The sequence below is a fragment of the Tigriopus californicus genome, chromosome 1 (assembly GCF_007210705.1).
Source record: "Tigriopus californicus strain San Diego chromosome 1, Tcal_SD_v2.1, whole genome shotgun sequence".
NCBI classification, from domain to species: domain Eukaryota; kingdom Metazoa; phylum Arthropoda; class Copepoda; order Harpacticoida; family Harpacticidae; genus Tigriopus; species Tigriopus californicus.
Genome location: NC_081440.1, coordinates 4,215,700 through 4,237,204, shown reverse-complemented (window position 1 = coordinate 4,237,204; position 21,505 = coordinate 4,215,700). Strand labels below are relative to the sequence as shown.

The 21,505-nt window shown below is 40.2% G+C and overlaps 2 protein-coding genes across 2 annotated transcripts in view; both read right to left on the bottom strand.

Moving 5' to 3' along the window:
• Window positions 1–146: 146 nt before the first annotated feature.
• LOC131880397 (uncharacterized) lies at window positions 147–3,261 on the bottom strand. Its single transcript, XM_059227028.1, has 3 exons — window positions 2,734–3,261; window positions 905–2,494; window positions 147–833 (listed from the first exon to the last, which is right to left on the bottom strand). The coding sequence occupies exons 1-3, from the start codon at window positions 3,107–3,109 to the stop codon at window positions 493–495; spliced, it is 2,307 nt and encodes a 768-aa protein (XP_059083011.1). The 5' UTR covers window positions 3,110–3,261; the 3' UTR covers window positions 147–492.
• A 9,914-nt stretch (window positions 3,262–13,175) lies between these two features.
• The window catches only part of LOC131880856 (dynein intermediate chain 3, ciliary-like), a 50,544-nt gene continuing 42,214 nt past the window's right edge, over window positions 13,176–21,505 (bottom strand). The window contains exons 8-12 of the mRNA XM_059227575.1: window positions 15,282–15,474; window positions 15,006–15,141; window positions 13,777–13,923; window positions 13,384–13,707; window positions 13,176–13,284 (exon numbers count right to left, since the gene is read on the bottom strand). Coding sequence (XP_059083558.1) covers window positions 13,231–13,284; window positions 13,384–13,707; window positions 13,777–13,923; window positions 15,006–15,141; window positions 15,282–15,474 — 854 coding nt within the window. The 3' untranslated portion in view covers window positions 13,176–13,230. The remainder of the gene's footprint in view (window positions 13,285–13,383; window positions 13,708–13,776; window positions 13,924–15,005; window positions 15,142–15,281; window positions 15,475–21,505) is intronic.

Genomic DNA, 21,505 nt, shown 5'->3' with positions numbered 1-21,505 from the left:
CTTTTGTGATATCAAACAAGGTTCCAAAGTAATTTTGTGATTTGCTGTATGATGGGAAACCCCGAAAGTGGAGGAGGAAGATTATTTGTCAGGAAGAGGGCGAGGAACTCTGTTTGGCGAGGGAAATCGATGAGAAACACGCAACGTTGTAGCCAATTGAAACATTCATTTATTATTTCGGTTCCTGATATGTTTTATTACAAAGAGATTTTTGAAAACATCAACACATAAGCAAAAAAGAAAATAGTTCGCATTTCCAACGATTTTGATATAGTTTTCGATCAAAAGGTTTACCAATCAATTATTTTTCGTAATATCACATTCCACAAAGAAAAGGGAGACTTGATTTCCACTCAATCCATGCATGACAAACGGGTTTTCAAGTGGGTTACAATTACCAGTTTTAGGGTCAAAAATGTCGACACACAACGAACCCTTTTCCATTCAAAGATAGGAGCGCAAAACATACGCGTTACTTATTGAAGTTTATAATCAGTTATTGAGCTCGGGATCCGCATTCATGATCTCTTGGATCGAAGGGAACTGCTGATAAATCGCCTCAGCAATGGCGTCCAAGTTGTTGTTTCCTTCCTCTGAATCAGAGCCTGAGCTCTCTTGCCCCGCACTTCCACTCGAAACGGACCCTGGCCCCCCCTGATTTCCCGCACTCATTGGGGAGTAAAAGCCTCGATTGCCTTGATCCAAACTGCTCGTGTAGCCGTCAGAATTGGGAGGGCTGTGGTGTTGAGAGTAGGGGCTGCTTAGATCCGAACCAATGCCTGAGGTAGCTGAAGGGCTCATCATCCCGGGAGACATTTGCTGAACGCGGGAAGCTAGAGTGGAATGAAATGGTATCATGTTTTTTTTTTGATACGTTAGCGAGCTAGACCAAGTTTTGCCTTACCTGGGAAAAACTCATTGGGAGGGGAACGAGACGTCGGTGAATGGTGTTGGCTACCCCCGCTATCGTTTCGACGACCAGTTTTCAAGAGCATCCTCACTCTTGTTCGCTCATCCACAAGATCATATGGCAAAAAGCCATCAACTTTCAAGGTGGCATCTGCTCCCATTTCCAAGAGAGTTCTTACCATTCGAATTTGAGCGTCTTCATCCAATGCCACCAAACCATCGGCCACACTTTCTTGATCTGAGCGGCAAGCTACCAGGTGTAAGGGGGTACAACCATCATCTCTCCGGACATTGACCAGGTCCTTATTGAAATGAAGCAGGGCTGTCAATAGGTTTGGATCCTTCGAATATTGGCAAGCATAGTGCAGAGGTAAAGCACCTCCATTAGAGGAGGGGGTAGTGAAACAGGTGGGCAGATCCTGGGCGAGAAGTTGGATGGTTCGCAAATGGCATTTTTCATTCCGAGCCACGAGATGAATTGGCAACTCGCCTTTGAGATTGGCCAAGTTTGACGGGAACACCCGTCGATTACCGTGGAATCGAAGCTCCAGCAATGTTTGAAGGGCGGGAGCCGTGTCATCGCCTCGGCGAGCCAAAACATGGAGTACCGTGTTCTTGCCTACGTCCCTGAGTTGAACTAGATCCACACCAAGATCATAAAAAATCTCGGCCAAGTACCGAGCCACCTCGGGCTTGTTTCTCAATAACGCACATTCAAAAGCATTGGATCCAATTTCGTTAGTGGCCAAAATGTTGGCCCGCACTTTGGGGTCGGTCGAACCCAAGATTTTTCTAGTAACGGCCAAAATCTCGGACCGTGTTCGGGGAGAATCTTTTTGCATGCATAGGATCATCAAGATTGTGTCTTTGTTGGGTCCATGCGTTTTCAGAAGTTCCTGGTCGGAGGTACCCGCCAAAATATTGTTGGCGCGTTCAATTTGGGAGGAGTCGACGCCGTGGAGCAAAATATCCAAACCACTTTGACCCATAAATGGTTGAAGTCTAAGAAATTGGGATCGAATAACCCAATTTGGGGTGCCCAAATCGTCCAAAGACTCTTCCACGTGTACCTTCACCTTGATGATTTTGGGAACGCGGGGGTCCAGTTGGAGACAAATCTCTAGCTTTTGTCCATTTCTCAAATTTTTGGGCATTCCGTCGAATGGAACGGCTTGGCGTGGGATGTTAATACCCAATCGACGATGACTCTCATCGACCACAAAAGACAGGGTCGTGGGAATGGCCCGAAACCCTGACGGTTCTTGATCATGCTTGATCAATATGCGGGATTTGCCACTGTCAAATGCCCCATCCAACATGTCCATGACTGGAATGACGCTAGAACCATGCAAGCTTTTGGGCGAATCCGTGGGAGAGCTCTGGGCCAAGCTCAATTCCGGATAAATCTCGTCAAGAAAAGCTCCGATTGAAATCAAATCAAAATCATCATCCTCTTTGTCCTTGTGTGCCTGAGAGACCGAGGTGGGCTGACTCCCCACGGGTCCTGTTCGTCCATAGGGTCCCAATTGATGTGGGCGCTGTTCTACTCCACCACGACGCACAGGTCCTTTGGAAGTATACAAACCTAACGGGAAATGTCTTTCATTAGTTAAGAGAGCCCAAAATAACAAAACGAAGAACACTACCAAACTTAGCCGTAAATATCGTAAATTTTTGTGAGTCGGACTTAGCTTCCCCCAAACCATCCAGTTCAATGTTCCTGCGATTTTCTTTCTTAAACTAGTCATGAAAGTCCACGGCCCCTGACTCTTTCCTCTCCTATGTCCTAATGAACGTAAATAATTGATGATTGATGGGCCTCACCATGATCCCCTCCTTTTCGGGCATCAGGCGAGCATTCAGGGTTACGGATTTGTCCTCCCGAAGACAAGGATTGGATGGACTCTTCTTCCTCATCATCGTCCTCCTCTTCTCCGTTCTCATCCTCGGAATCATCGGGCCCACAGAGTCCCGCCCGCCGTCCACCCGTCAAATGAGCTGAGCCGCCCATCCCACTCAAAGGGCAAATCGATTCCTCCTCTTCGGTCTCGGAAGATTCCCGAGGGACCACCTTCTTCCCAGAGTCACACTCTTGATGATCCTGTTCATGGAGTTTGAGGCCGTGTTGAAGACCGTCCACCAAAGCGGCTAAACCTTCAGGCTCACCCAAGGCCTGCATATCGTTCTGCTTTGAGGGCATGACGCTGTCGTCGATGATTGAGGTCCGGATTGAGCTCCAGGTCCAGATTGGGCCAGAGATTGGGATTTGAGGGTCTTTCTACGTCTCACTTGAAATTGGTTCCCTGACGTATGTTGTGAAACCAGGAAAACGGGCATGAAATGTTTCTATTGGTCCAAGGGAACATTCAGGGATAAAGCTCATAGGGAAGTAAAGCCAAGGTAGAGTTTAGAGATGAATGGAAGTGGAGTAGTTTTTTACCAATGTACAACAAACATACAAAAACTACTTTGAAACTTGTTTGAATTGAATTTAAGATGAAATTTTTGTTTTGTATTTTGTGTTTAAAACTGTTTACGTAAAAAGATAGTTCCTGAGTAGCAAGCTAGGCTCAAGGCTGAACTTGAGAGGAAGGTGATCTTAGTTCCTCCCAATTCTACCCTGAATGAATAGAAGCAAGCCCAGTCTGGTATTAAGCAGCGTAAAGGCCTTGATTTGCTCTGCCTTTTCAACTAATGACCAGCTCAATGAAGGACTTGTGATCAGGGTCACACTTTCTTAAGGATCAAGGTATCCAGTCATTTAAATAGAAGAATCAAAACTCGCCACCCTGAAAATGAAGAGGGCTAGAGGCATGTATAGAATCCCTAGCGACGTGTATTAAAATATGTATTTCATTACGTTTTTCGTCTGTGTTGAACATATGATCGATCAGTCCTGGCAATAACAGTGGTTAGTTATGTTGTTTCCATTGAATGATTGTACGGTATGGTAGAAGCTAGAGAAAATCTTGGTCAAATGAATGTGGATATATTCAGAAATATGTCAGCACACAGATACGTGAACATATGGTTTACTTGTGAATTGGCTACGTTATTTCAGCTCTGAATTGATAGGTCTGTTTATTCAAATTTCAATGTTGAATAGCGACTAACATGATCAAAACGTTTGAGAGCTTCGTCCAAATGGAGTGGGACAACACCGTTGAACTGTAAGAAAATAAACCGCTGCCATATGTGAGGATCTATCATCAATATTCTAAACTATCATAATATTTTTGTCATCGTGTAATCTCAACCAGGGTGATATTTTTTATAGTTCCATAATAAGTGAATTAATTGTATATGTAAATGTTAAGTGAAGACGAAGAGCGCTTTTTGTCCTTCATCAAACACGCAACCTACTTTTTCCATTCGCTTGCAAGTTGGGCAACGAGTACTTTTTACTCTTGGGTTCTACGACGAAGACAATCTTTTCTGATGTGCTAATCGAATGGCAAAGAATGATATTTTTTCAGAGATTGAATTTATACTCGTTTTGGTTCCTTTTTTTTAATATGATAGTTTGCCCGAATTATTGAATGTGATGCAAACAGAGGACTGCTCATCCGATCGTTTTGATTCCGACCCATGTTAAGGTGATATTGAGCTACCTGCAAATCGCCGCTTCGACATGGAATGTACTGAACTCGAATTGAATGACTGTCCAAAATTCAGAAGTGTGCGATCTGAGAAAGTTCGTCCAGAGATGCGAGTGAGGAAGGTCCGTCAGTGTTCATTATTTTAAAGTATGTTATAGAGGGTTTTGGAGACCTTACATGCTGTTGCTGCTTTACATTTGGCCTTCGCTCGCCTTATTTCGTAGACGCACAATGACTAAGAGGCTGTCAAAACAAAACCAGATTAAGTCCCAGTTTAGTTGCCCGATACGTCAGCGGGAACGAATGAAAGGAAAAACACGACTTCGTTACATTCCAAGTCTACATGTCTGGTAATGAATTGGGAAAGAACTAACCTATTTCGTAAAACGTAAGTAGATATAAGCACAATTTGTTTTTCTTCAGTTTCAATGAATTTGGAATCATCATCCAAGACAACAGTTTTTGAGTGGCTCAATTCCTACTCTATCAGAACTCCTTTTTTGGTACGATATCAATTTGATACATCAATTTAACCTTTTGATCATTTCATTCATCGCACGCTGATTTTATTTTTCAGGGCACATACAAATTAACATTGTGCAACAGCGTAAGGTTTTGTATGAAAATAGCACCCTGTATTCTCGTGGCAAGCTAAAGTTAAAGAAAGGGCCAATGTCACAAAAAGTTGAAGGACCACTTAATATTGTTGACTTTTTAGCAATGTGCGTGATTTCTTATGCCGGCCATAATGGTATGGGATGCTAATCAATTTATGTTTTTGGTGCTCAACTAGAAGCTGTCATTTAATTGAAGAACGCCCAATAGTTCTTTGAATCGGACAATGATGCCATTTCATATCAATTTTATAACAAGATCAACCCTGATTTGAGTCTGGGGAAATCTGACATAAGTGTACAATGAAAAGAGTGATCTTCGTTAAATAATATTTAAGTACAGACGCAAACCTCTGATTGTATAGTGTCAAGAGACAGACTTAGGTTGCATCCCATCATCAACCATTCGATTACTTCCAAATTTGTAACGCTGGGTTTATCAAGGAAATGTCAAGTTTCGTTTGATTATTTTACTGTTATCACTTCCCAGTCATACTTACATATGAAACAAGATTAAAAGGGATTTTATTTATTCGTCTCCTTAGATGACAAGACAAACTTGTTGATGAAAAACAACTCTTTTTAGAAGCCACTTTGGGCATGAGCGTCTTCTTTTTGACTGACCGAAAAGTAAACATTTATGGCTGCTTCTTTCCTTCCTCTAATCCTAATTTTATGCACCTATCTTATGCTATTTGATTTCAGTTTATTTGAATGTCATATTTCTACACTAGTCATGTTTATGCCATTGATACACGAATCAGTAACAAAGTACAAATATCATGTTTGTGTTTGTTCGTCTTCCCACATATTCCATTTAAAGCTTGACCTGATGAAAAAGTCATTTAAAGAGGGCATAAAATCCGACCAAAAGTTATGCAATAGCGAAATGTAACTATATGTATCTAATCACTAGAAGGTGTAGCATATTATGTTTCCTTTAATAATTTACATTTAGGACAAAGGCTCAATTTCAGCAATTTCTCAAAGCGTATGTTATAAGGAAATGACATAGGAGTTGTTGTCAACGGACTAAGAGTCCATTTATTTCGAGTTCAAAGAGGACAAGTTCGACAAGGTCTTCAAATCTGACTTATTGTTGCTCATGTTTACAAACGGCCAGTTGTCGAGCTCAAAGTGAATGAAGCTCTCTTCATTTTTATATGTATAGAAGCTGTCAAGTACTGCCAACTAAGAACTGCCCCGCCAACAAAGCAGGTCGTCTTAAACGAAGACATGTTTATATCCTTAAAGAAGGGTAAAACACAGTCTGTTGTTTTCCTCTGCAGTTGATTGGGTAACAATGAAACTGTGTGGCTCCATCCTATGAAAGGTGGCGCTCTACAATCAGAAACCATAACGTAGAGTCATTCAGATGTCAACCCACTCGCTCTTAAAACAGGTCTGACATGCTTGCTTGCACTCACAAGGCCTTGTTTCCTCAATGGCATCACTTTCCAAAAATTGTAACAATGGTGCAAGATTTGGCGGTAGATTTCAAAATTAGTGGTTATGAGACATGTTCGGGTGATATTTCCGAGTTATTTAAGTACTTTCAACGAGTTCTAAATTAGTGACTTGGGACTAAAACTTAAGAAATGCTCTACCTTTCCATTTATCAACAAATGAATAGGATTTGACGTTGTGGGGAATTATGAGTCATTAAAACGTGGAAAGAGAAAGGCTTGTCTTGTTTTGAAAATATCCCTTCTTTCTTGGCATCCTTATTTATTTCTTCATGATTTGGATTGACTCATTAAATCATTTCATGCTAAAATGGAAGAAAAGATTTTGAAATTAAAATTTAAAATACCTTCTACAAATAATTGTTTTGCATTATTATTTGTTTTAAAAAAATGCGGCATTCTATTAAGTACTTAGTTTTTCCTATTTGAGCAAAAGTGCTTCCTTTAAATGACATGAATTTTCATAAAATTGTAACAAGTTGCCCAACGAGATATATTGAGCACAATTATGAAATATTGATTCCAAAATATGTTTCCTGAATGTGTTGAAGTGACTTGATTTGCATTTTTAGCCAATATAGTGTCACTGAAAGCAATAGAAAAAGATCATGTGAGTGTCTGGGATTGAAAATGTACTTAATATGTTATTTGATTATCGCCAAGTGTTTGTCAGCTCGTTTGGTGGCTAATTTTGAGGAAAACTGTGCAATTCAATTTGTAAGAGGTTTGACAAATTGAATAGTTTAATAATTTTGAACTTTTTGTATTTCTAGTGCCGGTAAATATGTATGTTTTAAGTGGCACTACATGTTTTCATAATCGGAAGTTGACTTTTTTCATTAAGCAGGAATTGTTCTTCTTGTTTTGCTGATATCAAAAAAACATCTTTAAAATTTTGAGCGCATAGTTAAAAGTTACCTTAAATAGCACCATCATAAGCATCATGCCATCCTTTTGTTTCATTTCGACCATGTCGAAACATTTTATGGCTTCAGAAGTGTTTGTTTATTGGTAAATTTGCAACACACAGAAAACTCTCCTCTTCACTGTTGTTTCTACCGAGGGGGATGTTAGTTTCTAACTGGTAGGGTCAAAAATTTGGAAATTGCCAGTGACCAATAAAGTTTTGAAGGAATTGAAGGAGGATCATGCGTTCCTACCTAAATTGTTTGGGCCTTCTTGTCACGAATTAGCTTTCAAGCAAACTCTTCCGTCAGAAGTAAAATTGCGGCTAGTAATCTGAAGGTGAATTCAAATTATATACAAAGAAAAGCATTATGGGTCATTTTCTTCATTTGATGTCAATTTATTATTGTTTTGGTTAATGGTCGGTCCGTTGACGAGAGTTTGGGCTGTCTGACGCTGCAAATAAGGGCCCTTAAGTATCAAAATTATGTCCTCAATTAATGGGCTGAGTCAAATCACTATGTTTGAGTAACATATTGTCTTTGGAAATCACTCCTATTCCACACTATAACCTTGCTATACCAGGTGGCTGATCCGTTCTGGTTTGTTGATTTTAGAATATAATCATCGCGCAAAAGATGTTTAAAATCCTGAATTTATTTGCTTTGCCAATAGCTTCATCCGCCACTGAGAAATTTGGCAAAAAGCCGGGGAACACATGGCCTGCTAAGGCAAATGTGTATCATCATCATCATTAATATGCCTCCAATTTGGATGCGCTTTTTAAACGAGGATTTGGGTATATTTCCATGTAAATTATGGCCTTAGTCAAAAAATTGGAAACAAACTTGCGAAATATGCTCGTGTTTCCTGTGTTATTGGTTTGAACTGCTGTACGGCCAAGGCGGTGGTACGGTACATTAAACGAGGATTTGGGTATATTTCCATGTAAATTATGGCCTTAGTCAAAAAATTGGAAACAAACTTGCGAAATATGCTCGTGTTTCCTGTGTTATTGGTTTGAAGCTTCCTGGCATAGTATATTCGATGGTAATCTGAAGTAAAGGTTTTTTCTACCACCCTTACCGTTTCTGTCTGGTCTTCGGGACAATAATCCATTTCAATGTTTTTGTGGCGAAGGAAAAACAAACTAGAACCGTGTTTTTGTGAAGGCGAGGGATTCACCCCGAGCCCTCTTTTCCATATACAGATTGGCAAGATATAATTTAGCCAAAGCATACTTTAGCACACTATAAGTAGGAGGGAACCTAACATATTGACAAGTAAGCTGAATCAGTTATGAAAAACAGATATCTGACACATTGTGTTATGCTTTTGATTTCAATACTGCTCTCATACTTCTTTGGGTAATACCACATATCTCATCAGTACTTCAGATTATAACCTTAAGTCAATAATAAACATTCCGGCAATGATACGAATATAGTTAGCAAATGTAACCGATCCCATGGAAATAAGCTGATTCGCCTGTAACTCAACTTCCGCTCTGAATTTGTCCTTGACTTATTCTTCACCACTTATCTATGACGCAAGTACAGTCTTTGAAATCTCGTGGCTTTGGCAAAAAGAAAAAAACAAATCAGGCTCCCTCCCCCTCCCCCCTTACCCACGTTCATTCCAACCCGTAGTCACACGGATTTTTGGAAAGTTGTTCAACATCGAAGCATACCTTCCCTCCGGTGTTTCTTGAAGGTAGTCATCAACCTGGATAATGAATGCCCATGTCGTCGAATGACTTGGCTTAGCTCAACTTCTTTTCGCCTCTTGCCGCGAAACACGTCTAGGGTTTCTTCCAATTTTTCGTCCGCATGCAAGCAAAGAATTATAGATGGCGCACGACAAACGCCTTACCGCCTTGCCGTTCATTTGTATGATATAGCATTGCCCTTGACGATCCATTCTTACTACTCGAGCAAACAAACATTGCTCAATGGACCTGGCTGTGAAGAGGCTCACTGTGGTTTAGCACGGAACTCCTGTTTGTATGAAATAAGAGGGTGCAAGCAAACTAGGAATTACTGTTAGACGAAACTCAACATTTAGTCCAGCTTCATTCATCTCAACATCTTTTGATTGGCACTACCAGGCATAGTTAAAGTTTGGGTATGATAAAAAGCTTCAATTTGGTTTTCCGATTTTTCATACATTTGCCGCTGTTTTCCTTGAGTTTTACGATCATGACGTTATGTGGTTTTGATTTTCGTATACTAGCAAATTATTACCTGAACGGTTTTTAAGTACTACTCGAAAGTGAATTTGAAAATATGATGTTGAATATTGTTGAAAATATGATGTTGAATATTGATGTTGCGTAAAATGGAACGTATGGGGGCATTTAGGCAAGTCCTGGCAGGTATCTTTGTTTTCTGGAGGCATTGCCCATGTTTCTGGTATGGACGTTTGTTTACTGGTATCGAAGCTTGCCTAAACCAAGAAGTAAAGAGTAGCTACCACATTTGGGGAGGTCCACTACACCAAAAAGTCAAGATTCTGATATGCAAATGTATGGTAATAGGTTTACTTCCGGCAGTGGGGTTTGAACTCGCAATTCCAGGAGAGAAGACCGCTCGACCACATTTAATCAATTGTACGATATAGATGAGGTTGTTTGAAAATGTTTATTTTTCAAGATGTCATAGAAATTATCTGAGAATTTATTGTTTCTCTTCCATAAAAATCGCTTTTTATTTAGTTGGGATTTTGCCCAGCCCAGCGACCAACTTCTGCTGAAAATGATACCTTTTTCAATACCTTTTGATACACTAGGAGAGCCATGACTTATGATATTTCAATTGAAAACGTATCTAAGGATACTCCAAACATCTATGATTGCGTTTTCAAAAATCCTTTCTTCTAATAGATTTTCAGTGGATTAATATATTTATCAGAGCTACTTTTCATGATGCATTGATTACTAAAGTTGGTCCTTGCATTGCTTCAACAATGAAAAACGCAACTAGATGTCTTGACATTTAATAAAAATGTCATTAAGTGCAGTGGGTACCACCGTGTACAACAAGTACTATTTGTATTATTTACACTTTTGGTCTTTCTTTAAACTACAAAAAAGATCGTGCCCTTCAACTTTTGGTTTAACACTTTGTGGTTCACAATGCTTGTTACGACAGGGAGACCTGTGAAAAGGGTTGGGGAGTCCAAGCGTGGTAATCAAATGGTTTTGACCATAAAAAGCTTAATGCACAGTCAGGAGTACCTGTTTGGAGTTCAAAGATCTGGAACGAAACCACAACAAGCTGAAAAAGAGCTAGATCCAAACCTTCAAAACACACTTTTCTTGTAGTATAAGCACCCATCCATTACACTGTAATTTAATTTGGTGTTTTTAATTTTTGTGTTAGTAACAATGATGATGATTTTAAAGCTATTAAACAGTTTCACTTTCTCTCGAAACTCGAAGCTTCAAATTGGAACAGGGTGGGTTTCATCTTTTTCGTTTGGTTCCTTTGGGCCAAAAAAACTCAGTTTCATGGCTTTGCTGGTGCCTTAGGTCGACCTAGCTAAGCCTGGAGACTCTAAATCCAAAGATCAACGAGGTTGAGTTCCCTGTATCGAATTCGACCAATCTCATTATGTAAACAAACCAGAGTGTCCAAACAAAACTCAAAAGCGAGCCAGTCATTTCCTCCGATGTGTCCAAACTTGGGTATTGTTTAAGGAGGTAGTTTTTTGAAGGTTCATGACCGAATGTAATGTACCACAGACTTAACCTATTAATCACATACGGGTGGGGTGTGATATACCATGATAATTGTGTTAGTATATCCTAAGTTTCAAGAACATTTGCTTATTGTGTTTATTGTGAAACCACTCGATGCAGCGAGAAATGATGATAGAGGAGTAATGGTTTTAAAAATGAAAAGCTAAAGACGCAAGTTAAAATCTAAATAAAATGAAGGGTAGAGAAATAAGAGATGATATGGCACGATATTCTTTACGTACTAGTCGTTACTAGTACCTATAGCAAAGCACTCGTCGCCCCACAATTTAGGATTTCTCACTAGTGAATCTGTTTGGCTTGGATAGCAAGACCACACTTTTCAATTTTATACTGGGAGGTTGATGTTCACGGATTAAACCATTATCCAGTCAATTATTATTTTCATAAACAGGGCACCTTAATTTTGTTCCATAGCTCGCAAAGCCTCCAAGATAAGTTCATTAAATACATTACTGAACTGCATTAAATACAAATTTTCAGAATATGAAATCCGTCCCTAATTTACAAGAATACCAGCCATCCAACCTGACTAAGCGTTTATTGCCCTCAAGCTGTTAACGATGAGTTCTGTATAATTAATGGTTGTCTTCAACTCTGCGTGCTCCAGACAAGACTAAATGTCAATGTCTTCAGTGGACAAATTTTGACTAAGCTGAAGGAGGAAAAGCGTCGACACTAGCTAGAACTTGTTCCCGAAGGGTGGGTTATTTCTGTGACTGCTTTATGGCTCTTAAATGCATTTACCTTTTCTGTGCATTGCCTTCTCATGCTCTACTGCCGCTAATATTCCTGTAACTGCTGTTGCGGTGCACCGTCCACCTTCGTCTCCGATCTCCAGCGGCTGTAATGCATTTGCCTCAAATTCCAACTCTTTTTGGCCCACGAGGATTGCCTTCCTCTCTCTCTCTCTCTCTCTCTCTCTCGCCCGCCCTCGTGTCTTTTCCAGCCGTTTTCCTCCTTCTTTGGTGAAGGGCCTCACGGATTGAACGAATACCGCTCACCACAAAAGGGTTCCTTCATGAACAAGTGATTTGAAGGAGCTTGAGCTTGAGACCAGAATTTTGCAAAGGTTTCAAGTGCAAAAGAACCATAAATAAGCCAAATGATTACACTTAGTTGTTCGTGCGTTTATGTCATGCTTAAGGTGCGTGTGGTTTTGAAAAGTTCAGCGCTGAAAGGAGGAAAATGACTTGAAAATCGTTGCCGAGTCGAGAAGATGTGTACCGGGTTCCATTTTGTTTGCCCTTCTAGCTTTAATTTTTTTTTTTCGAGACCTCTCACAGGATGTCTGTCATGTCTGGAATGGGTGCTGTTAGATAAGAGATTATAATTAACATGCTAGTCTGTTCGTGCGATTGGACTGTGTGGAAATTATCCAAGGCTGAGGGTCATGATGTGAAACCACTTGGGTGTTGTGGGGTCATTGATCTGTTTCCCATTTGATTCCGCTTTTTTGTGTGGAATTGACACACCCTCCCAACTGATTGCGTGTGAAGCAAGTAAAAAATAAAAAATCTGGTGGTAAAAATGGATTTGAAGAAATCATTCTACTTCAGCTTTCCAACAAATGTACTCGATATTTCAAGGGAAATTCGATCTCGCAATTTTGCCAATCCTAATCAAACATATCAGTACAAAACAATCAAACTTGCTGGGTGGTCTGAGTGGCATGCACAATAAACAATAAACTACCCAATTTGCTTCTGCCTAATCAACAACATGCTCACGTTAGGATTCATGCCTTGAAATGATGTTTGTTCAGCTGCTCCTTCTGAATCTCAGAAACTTAGGTCTTCATTGAGCACATTTTCCCCCTCATTTTCCGGGTAAGTAGACACATCACATCAGAAGCCAGGTCGGCGATTGCCTCAAACGTAGTCGGGGGAAGAAAGCGCTTGGAGCGCTCAGCTTGTGCAACATGGTCATTGAAGTAATTTATTCATGTTGTAATCCCAATCGTAGATACGAACAAGTAATTAAGTGTGCTCTTGCTCTTTCTGTCGTCTCCGTTCGAGGCGAGCCTCTTTTTCCTGGAATGATAATATGATCAAACATGTCTTCTTGTCCATCCGTTCTTGAAGTCTTCATTCAGTTCAAAAGAAAGAGTCTACAGGATTTTCTTTATTTACCTTGTTGATGATTTCGAAGAACTCTCGTTCGGCCTTTGCAATTGGATCTTCCTCCTCTTCTTTTTTCTCCTCTGGCACTTCAGGTTTAGAGCCTTTCAAGGCCGACAAAGCCATTTTACCGAAAGCACCACTTCCTCCTCCTCCAGGCTTTCCGTGTCCACTTGACGATCCTGATCCACCGCTCGTTCCACTTCCTCCTCCGCCTCCTCCACCACCACCGCCTCCTCCTCCCAGTCCCAAGATCCCTTTTGTCTTCTCTTTGAGCCTTAATTCCTTATTCCTGGCTTCAAGAATCTTCTCTCGGCGCGTTTCGCGTTCAAACATCTGAATTCCAAGGAGCCTCCCTGTTTACAGGATCGAACGTTGAGTCCTGATCAATGTGTTGTGGCTTACCGCTGTCACGGCAGCTTTGTCGTTGCGATTAGCGGATGCAAGTCCGTCGGTGAGTTCCAAAAGGTTGACATTTCCACCTTCACACCCAGTTGCCACGAGCACTCCCGATTCGTGAACGGAGAGAGTGTGCAATGGGTCGTCGGTTACCTAGGTGAATACATTAGGATGAATGTTTCAGGAGGGCTCTGATGGACTTTATTCAGCTCGTTGCTCGGCGTATTGAGTGCAGCCAAAATTAGCTGAGATGGAACAGATTTAAGTGAGGAGGAGACACAGAGAAAGCATTTTTAGCGGTACCTTGGTACCAAGGGCATTTTCAGGCCTAACTTTTGTACAGAGAGGAGAATCATTTTGCATATCAGGTGTGTCCGTTCGTTCTTCCACATCACGTTCCAAACGTCATACAAGTACAGTACTCTTCGCTGTGTTGCAAACGATCACAAAGCTTAATGCATCTAAAGAAACCTGTCCCCCTTTCTTCCACGAACGTAGACTTCTTTTTGTACACTTAGAAGAAATATTGCTACAAGTGGCCAAGGCGGAGTAATAATGCCTCCTTTGCCGTGAAATGAGTCAGATTGTTGAAAATGACACGGAAACTGCACATAAGTGGCCAGAGAACAAAGGTTTCCCTGGACGACGAATAGCTACGTGATGTCAAAAGCATACAAATCAACTTAACGCATTGGACAAGTTCATTATTTCAAACGACCTGTTTGAAAATTCTAGGGTTTGGTGGTCAGTAATTAATTAAACAAGGCGTAAAATATTGTCAGCGAAAAGAGTTGTCTTTTTGGGGTGACTCCTCTTTTTACTTTGTCACCATCCAGTACCGTTTCATCCCTCGTTCTGCTTTTGAGTTGATCATTGCGAAGCCTAAAGTCTTATTCAGACAGCTGTTTTAATGTTATACCGCACTTTCAAACCTTATCCTGATAATCAAGCTTGAATACAACCATTCTCTAAATGGCCATTTAATGATTTTTTTAGAGTATCGTGATTGCATCGATTTTACTTTTTTAGTCAACCAGTCCTAAAAATTGCTTACCATTAAAATAAGATTGTGCCATATCTAGTTCTACCTAAGTGACGCCCCACAATATAGCTTCCAATTGTCAATTTCCAGCAATGCACAATTTTACCTACTCTCAATATCCATCCTTCAATCCAAATTGACCCGACTAGTACAAGGCTAAGGCAACCGTGTTTGCCACTGTAGGTATAGTTACCTTAATGCTTAATAAAGGAGCCTTTTGTTGATAAAGAATATCCCAGCAATCAAGGCAACCATCCATGCGGGTTGTGAAGAAAACCGAGGGTCTTGTGGGGCTCCAACATCCGTCCGTGAGGTTTTCGGTGTACGAGCTAGAAACGAGAAACGAGGCATTAATGCGATTAGCTTGATGGCTCTGCACACCGCGACCTAGAAGAAACCTTCGACGTGCACCCATGCGTCAAAGGAGTAAGTAGCCCAGCCAAATTTGGCCTCACTCTCGAGGGATTACCTGGTCCACATAATTGAACTTTCCTTGATGTCTTCCGACCATATTCTGGCACACCAATCCCCGACGGTGAGAAAGTTCTTTGGAAAGCAAGGATTTCGTTCCAAGGCGTAGATTGGACCGAAGTGGGCGTTATAGGTGGCTGAAATCTTTTCTGAATCTGTTTTGGCCTTCTTGTTGCACGAAAACACACATCCTGTGTGTGGGTTGAGTAAGAAATGAATGGAGTTAGTTAAATTCGATATCTGTAGAACAATTACTGTATGTGAAAGAGCAGTTTGTGCTCCATTCAGTCAGTATTGCTGGGACTAGTTTCATTTTATGTTTCTTTCCAATTATGTCGTGTCGGACCGGTTGATTGTTCGAGCCGAGGTTCAGAGCGGAAATGACCAATTATCAGCCCCTCATAATGAACTGAAAATAAGGCAAATTGAGAGAGATACTGGACGATCTGTTTCAATGAGAGAAGAACTCTAGCGCAGTCACCGAATCTCTAAATATGAAATAATTGCGTCTGGGGTGCATATGGTAGTTGAAATGGCTTCACCTGCCAACAATCAGTTGTCGTCAGGAATGTGAAGCAATTCATGTTAAGTGAATCATGTTGATGGCTGTCTGTATTATAATAAGTTATTTTTAGTTTTACTTTTTTGTACAACAGAAGCCTTTATCTAGGCCCAAAATACTTATTTGACGAGGTAACGCTCTGCCGATATATCTCTTAATCCACGGTTAAGTTCTCATTTGACAGTACGATCATTTGCTATCAGTTGAAAGGCCTAAGTTTATATCAGGGACCATGTACTTGAGCTATAGTCGCTTGACTCTTGTAAGTTAGAATCATTCTGTATTTTAGTTTGTACAAACATCTCGTGTGGTGTTTGCGTCGCATCTTGGTTCAGGGCAAGTTTCCATCCTCTCTGAAACTAGCTCATGTTGTTCCAAATTTTAAAAGGGGAAGATAAATCGCTCCCCAGTAACTATGGCCCATTCCTCTCACTTCGAATATGCCAGAAAACGTCAAAAGTAAAGGGTCTCCTACATTGCAATTTTCGGGAAATGACAGATCTGAACAAAGAGGCAAACCTGGTTTGACGTAAGAAAAGTCACGGTTAAATGTTGATGCTAACTTAAAGATTTCGGCGATTCAGCGTCCAATATCAAGCAAAATTGAAAATGTTAATTGGTAAACCTAGGTAACAACCTGATAATAGAAGAAGTAACATAGGAGAGTAAAAATCGAGTTTGTTGTGTTTTTTTTTACTGCAGCTGAACCAGTAACTAGTGGACAGTGCAACTCTACCTGATGGAGATCAGCGCCTCTACAATCAGAAACTATACCTAGCAGCCGGTCAGCTGACATTCATTTGCTCTGAAAACTAGTCCGCCTGGCTCGCTCTCATCTCACTCTCTTGGAGTCGCTTCCTCTATGCTCTGATTATCATTATCACAGAGTTGGGAAGTGAATTTTTCCGATCTTTTCACGCGATCGTATAATATTTCATGGAGAAAAAAAGAAGAGTCCAATCAAAATATACCAAAAACTACATTTGTGAACGATTGGCCAACAGCTTTTATTTTTCAATGTGGTCCCTTTTAGCTGAAATGATGGCCTCAACACGCCGACGGAAGCCTTGCAGCTATTTGAAATAGAGTTGGGGACAGATTGTCCCATTGCTAATGTTGCTTGATGGTAGCCTTCAGAGCATCCAAATTTGAATGGGAGGTGTGGCAGCCCCTTGCCTCAAATGCCAAAGAAGAGTAAAAATCGAGTATTTTGTGTTTTTTACTGCAGCTGAATCAGTAAATATAAACAGGTGCTACTCAAGCCCATTAAAAAATCAGCTACCATACCCTATCAGCCATCCAGCTGTCACCCATGTGCTCTGATTTCGAGTCCGCCTGGCCAGCTCTCATCACACTCTCTAGGGCTTGCTTCCTCTATCCATGAACAGCGGTACACTGGACATATTTGACGCCACCAATTGTCGCATGACGGAAAATTTAGAAACTATTGAACTGAACCTCCCGGCCAAAAATTAAAAAAAAAATCTTAGTCACCCTATCCAAGCCACGCAGATTCACTCACCATAGACATTGAAAATTATAGGGAGGAACATGACAAGTTCTACGCTATAGCTCAAGGAGGTTGCATTTAGAAGAATTCTCGTCACCCCTTTTTTCTATGGTTCCAATTTTCAGTTGTCCAAGTTAAGGTTAAGCTAAATGGGTGATACAACATGGACAAACAAAAAAATTGACTTGCGTGAATAAAATTACGAGTGAGAGGAATTCGTGCAAAATTCCAAAATATATTTGTTGTCAGTGGTTGCCAGAAACATCCAAGCACTACTTGACAGTGAATGAAAAGTGTTTTAACCACTGGTGAGCAAAAAAGAGCCAACTATTGCACACTCCTTGAATTCCAATCTCAATAATCTTGAATTATAAATTGTTCAATTAGTGAAAACTGGAGCGTAATGGCAGGAAATGATCAGCAGTAGCCTCGTTGAAAGGATTTAGGGTGAAAACCGATCCAAGGTAAGGCCTAAATCACGGTTTTCATCCCGTTTCTTAATGAGATCAAAGCCTACCGAGGTATCCGACGACAATTGGAAAGACCTCCAGTTTAATTGAGACCTCCATGCTCTATGCTAAAACTACCCACATGACATAGTCCAACAGTCCAACGGGTTGAGGTCTGGGCTTGAGGAGGGCCACATGTGAGCAGGCCAGAAGTTGGCCAAGTTGGAGCGACAGGAATCTTGATTTTCCTTTGTAGTGTGGCTTATTGCACCATTCTGATTCCATACATAGCTGCCTCCTGGGTAAGTAGTCTTAAGCCATGCCAAAGTTGTGAACCTCCGCACCTTGTAAAACTCGCAGGTTTGGGCTTTCTCACCCACTTTGAAACATGGACGGGCATCTTCTTTGCCAAGAACCATCACTTGTGCTTGATGCTTGGTACAGTAAACCCTTGGACTTCCTCTCGTGTCCTATCCACCTACCGATTATTTTGACGATTCCTAACGGCGTCTAGTGTGAAAATTTTCGTGTCGGAGAAATTTGTGACCTTTTCGCCATTTGGCTTGATATAACAGAAGACTTTCTTGCACCTTTGGACCCTACTGGGCTTTAAGGAGCCCTATGGTAGATGCTTGGTAGTCCTGACAAATGATTTGAGTCCCAAATCTTCATGCACTGTCGTCCAGATGGTCTTGCAGTCCACATTCATTCATTTGGCAAAGCTTGTGAGCGGGATGTTTGGATCGCTTTTGATATTTTTGCTCACGGTGGCCTTGAACTTTTTGGTACGTTTCCTACCCTGCCCTCCCCTCCCAAGGGCCCTGGCCACTCCTTCTCCAGCATCATTTTTTTTACATTCTTCACTGTGGGCTAAGTCAGTCCAACCATTGTAGCTATCATTTTTTCCCAGACAATGATTGGCATTTAGCAAATCACACAACCACCTGCCTTTTAATTCCTTGATCCGACATTATTGGTTTTCATGAAATGATTCTCTTCTAAAGATTGGTGTGAATGCATACCACTATTACTGGGTTTTCTCAAACGGATTTCACAGTAGTTATGAATGCGGCAAATTTAATCAAAAGTCGTTTGAAAAATATACTTCTCACTCTTGAATTATTTTGCGGACTTTCCTACCGCTACTGGGAAAGGAATTCCCAGCAGTTCAAAACGACAACTTGATAGCATTACCATGTCTATACCATATGATAACCGTAAGCTCAAAGGAATGGCATATTTTTGTCAGTTGGTAACATTTTTGCCAACTATGATTCAGAACAAAGATGTAAGGTAATTTATTGACAGAATATTATCCTTTGACTTGGAAATGTTATACTAAATTTATCGACAATTCGCATTTCCATTACTTATGTGTGAACAGATTACAAAAGGGAAACTATAAAAGTTTGATAATTTCTGATGCTATTGTTCCAACAGGGCATTCAAAAGTGTTGTTGCACTTCAACAATTTTGAACATTCACTTACAGGCAAAGTGAATATTCTGATACTATACATATCTGACGTCACAACTCCTTATGGTAATTATTTCGGTTCAGAGGAATGGCAAAAATCGACTGAGAAGGAATTTTTAATATTTTCTAACCTATCATGACAGAAAATGGCAAAAAGTGACAAAAATGGCGGAAGTTGATCCAAAATAGCCTCTGGTGCTTGAAATGCTTGTCCGAAATAAAAAAAATGGTCAGTTAAATCAGGAAATATTGGCATGATCCAAGCCAGCTAATATACATCATGTAAAAGCAAACAAGCCTGAAACTAACTTAACTTCGAGCAATGCCATAAATGCTGGATGTGTTTCTTTACCGCAGCAAAAGTATTATCGATAAGATTTAACTAGTAGTCAAAACGAATGCAAATCTATTCACTTACATCGGAATGGTATTTGAATCCGTCAGACGTCCAATTACAATTTTGACTAAAAATTGNCAAAGCTTGTGAGCGGGATGTTTGGATCGCTTTTGATATTTTTGCTCACGGTGGCCTTGAACTTTTTGGTACGTTTCCTACCCTGCCCTCCCCTCCCAAGGGCCCTGGCCACTCCTTCTCCAGCATCATTTTTTTACATTCTTCACTGTGGGCTAAGTCACTCCAACCATCGTAACCAAACATCGGACATTGATTGGCATTTAGCAAATAACACAACCACCTGCCTTTTAATTCCTTGATCCGACATTATTGGTTTTCATGAAAATAATCTCTTCTAAAGATTGGTTTGAATGCATACCACTATTACTGGGTTTTCTCAAACGGATTTCACAGTAGTTATGAATGTGGCAAATGTAATCCAAAGTCGTTGGAAAAATATACTTCTCACTCTTGAATTATTTTGCAGACTTGATAGCATTACCATGTCTATACCATATGATAACCGTAAGCTCAAAGGAATGGCATATTTTTGTCGGTTGGTAACATTTTTGCCAACTATGATTCAGAACAAAGATGTAAGGTAATTTATTGACAGAATATCATCCTTTGACTTGGAAATGTTATACTAAATTTATCGACATTTCGCATTTCCATTACTTATGTGTGAACAGATTATAAAAGGGAAACTATAAAAGTTTGATAATTTCTGATGCTATTGTTCCAACATGGCATTCAATAGTATTGTCGCACTTCAACAATTTTGAACATTCACTTACAGGCAAAGTGAATATTCTCAGACTATACATATCTGACGTCACAACTCCTTATGGTAATTATTTCGGTTCAGAGGAATGGCAAAAATCGACTGAGAGGGAATTTTTAATATTTTCTCACCTATCATGACAGAAAATGGCAAAAAGTGACAAAAAATGGCGGAAGTTGATCCAAAATAGCCTTCGGTGCTTGAAATGCTTGTCCGAAATAAAAAAATAGTCAGTTAAATCAGGAAATATTGGCATGATCCAAGCCAGCTAATATACATCATATAAAAGCAAACAAGCCTGAAACTAACTTAACTTCGAGCAATCCCATAAATGCTGGGAGTGTTTCTTTACCGCAGCAAAAGTATTATCGATAAGATCTAACTAGTTGTCAAAACGAATGCAAATCTATTCACTTACATCGGAATGGTATTTGAATCCGTCAGACGTCCAATTACAATTTTGACTAAAAATTGATTAGCCTCATGAAAACCCTGTACATGATCGGTTGTGTTGGCAATATCCAGACTCCTTCAGACTTGAGTGATACTTCTTGATTAGTGTCTTGCATCAATGCAAAATCCCCGTCCCAGCATGTCAAGGCTTCAGTCAGATTTGAAAACGAATTGAAAACGTATCCCAATATGATAAAAATATGCCTTAAAGGTGTTAAAAGATTTATATTTTTGCCATTTTCTGCCACCTTATTTGCACGATTATCTGCTATTTTCTGCAACTACTTCTGCAAGGTGGTTGAAAATTTAATATTTAATGAATTAATATCCCTGATATGTAGGTGTTGATCCTGTAAAAGAATTTAAGAAAGTCTTCGACATGTGTTTGATCAAAATTTCAAATTAACCCTTCATTTCAAGGCTAGCCTGATCTCCCGACTTTAATTATTTGGTAAGTCATATTTTTTACCAATTCAAAACAAAATCAGATTTATCGGCTCTTTTTATTTTGAACTGCCTGGGATTTCACTTCCAGTGGCAATAAGGAAGTCCGCAATAGAAATAAAAAAAAAATGATTTCTTATCCTTGACAAC

Bases quoted from the DNA above. Each gene is read 5' to 3' on its own strand.
- LOC131880397 (XM_059227028.1), bottom strand. From the start codon at position 3,109: ATGCCCTCAAAGCAGAACGATATGCAGGCCTTGGGTGAGCCTGAAGGT. The intron at 2,495-2,733 runs GTGAGGCCCATC...ATTTCCCGTTAG, and splicing joins CCGAAAAGGAGGGGATCATG to GTTTGTATACTTCCAAAGGA. The intron at 834-904 runs GTAAGGCAAAAC...ATTCCACTCTAG, and splicing joins TCCCAATGAGTTTTTCCCAG to CTTCCCGCGTTCAGCAAATG.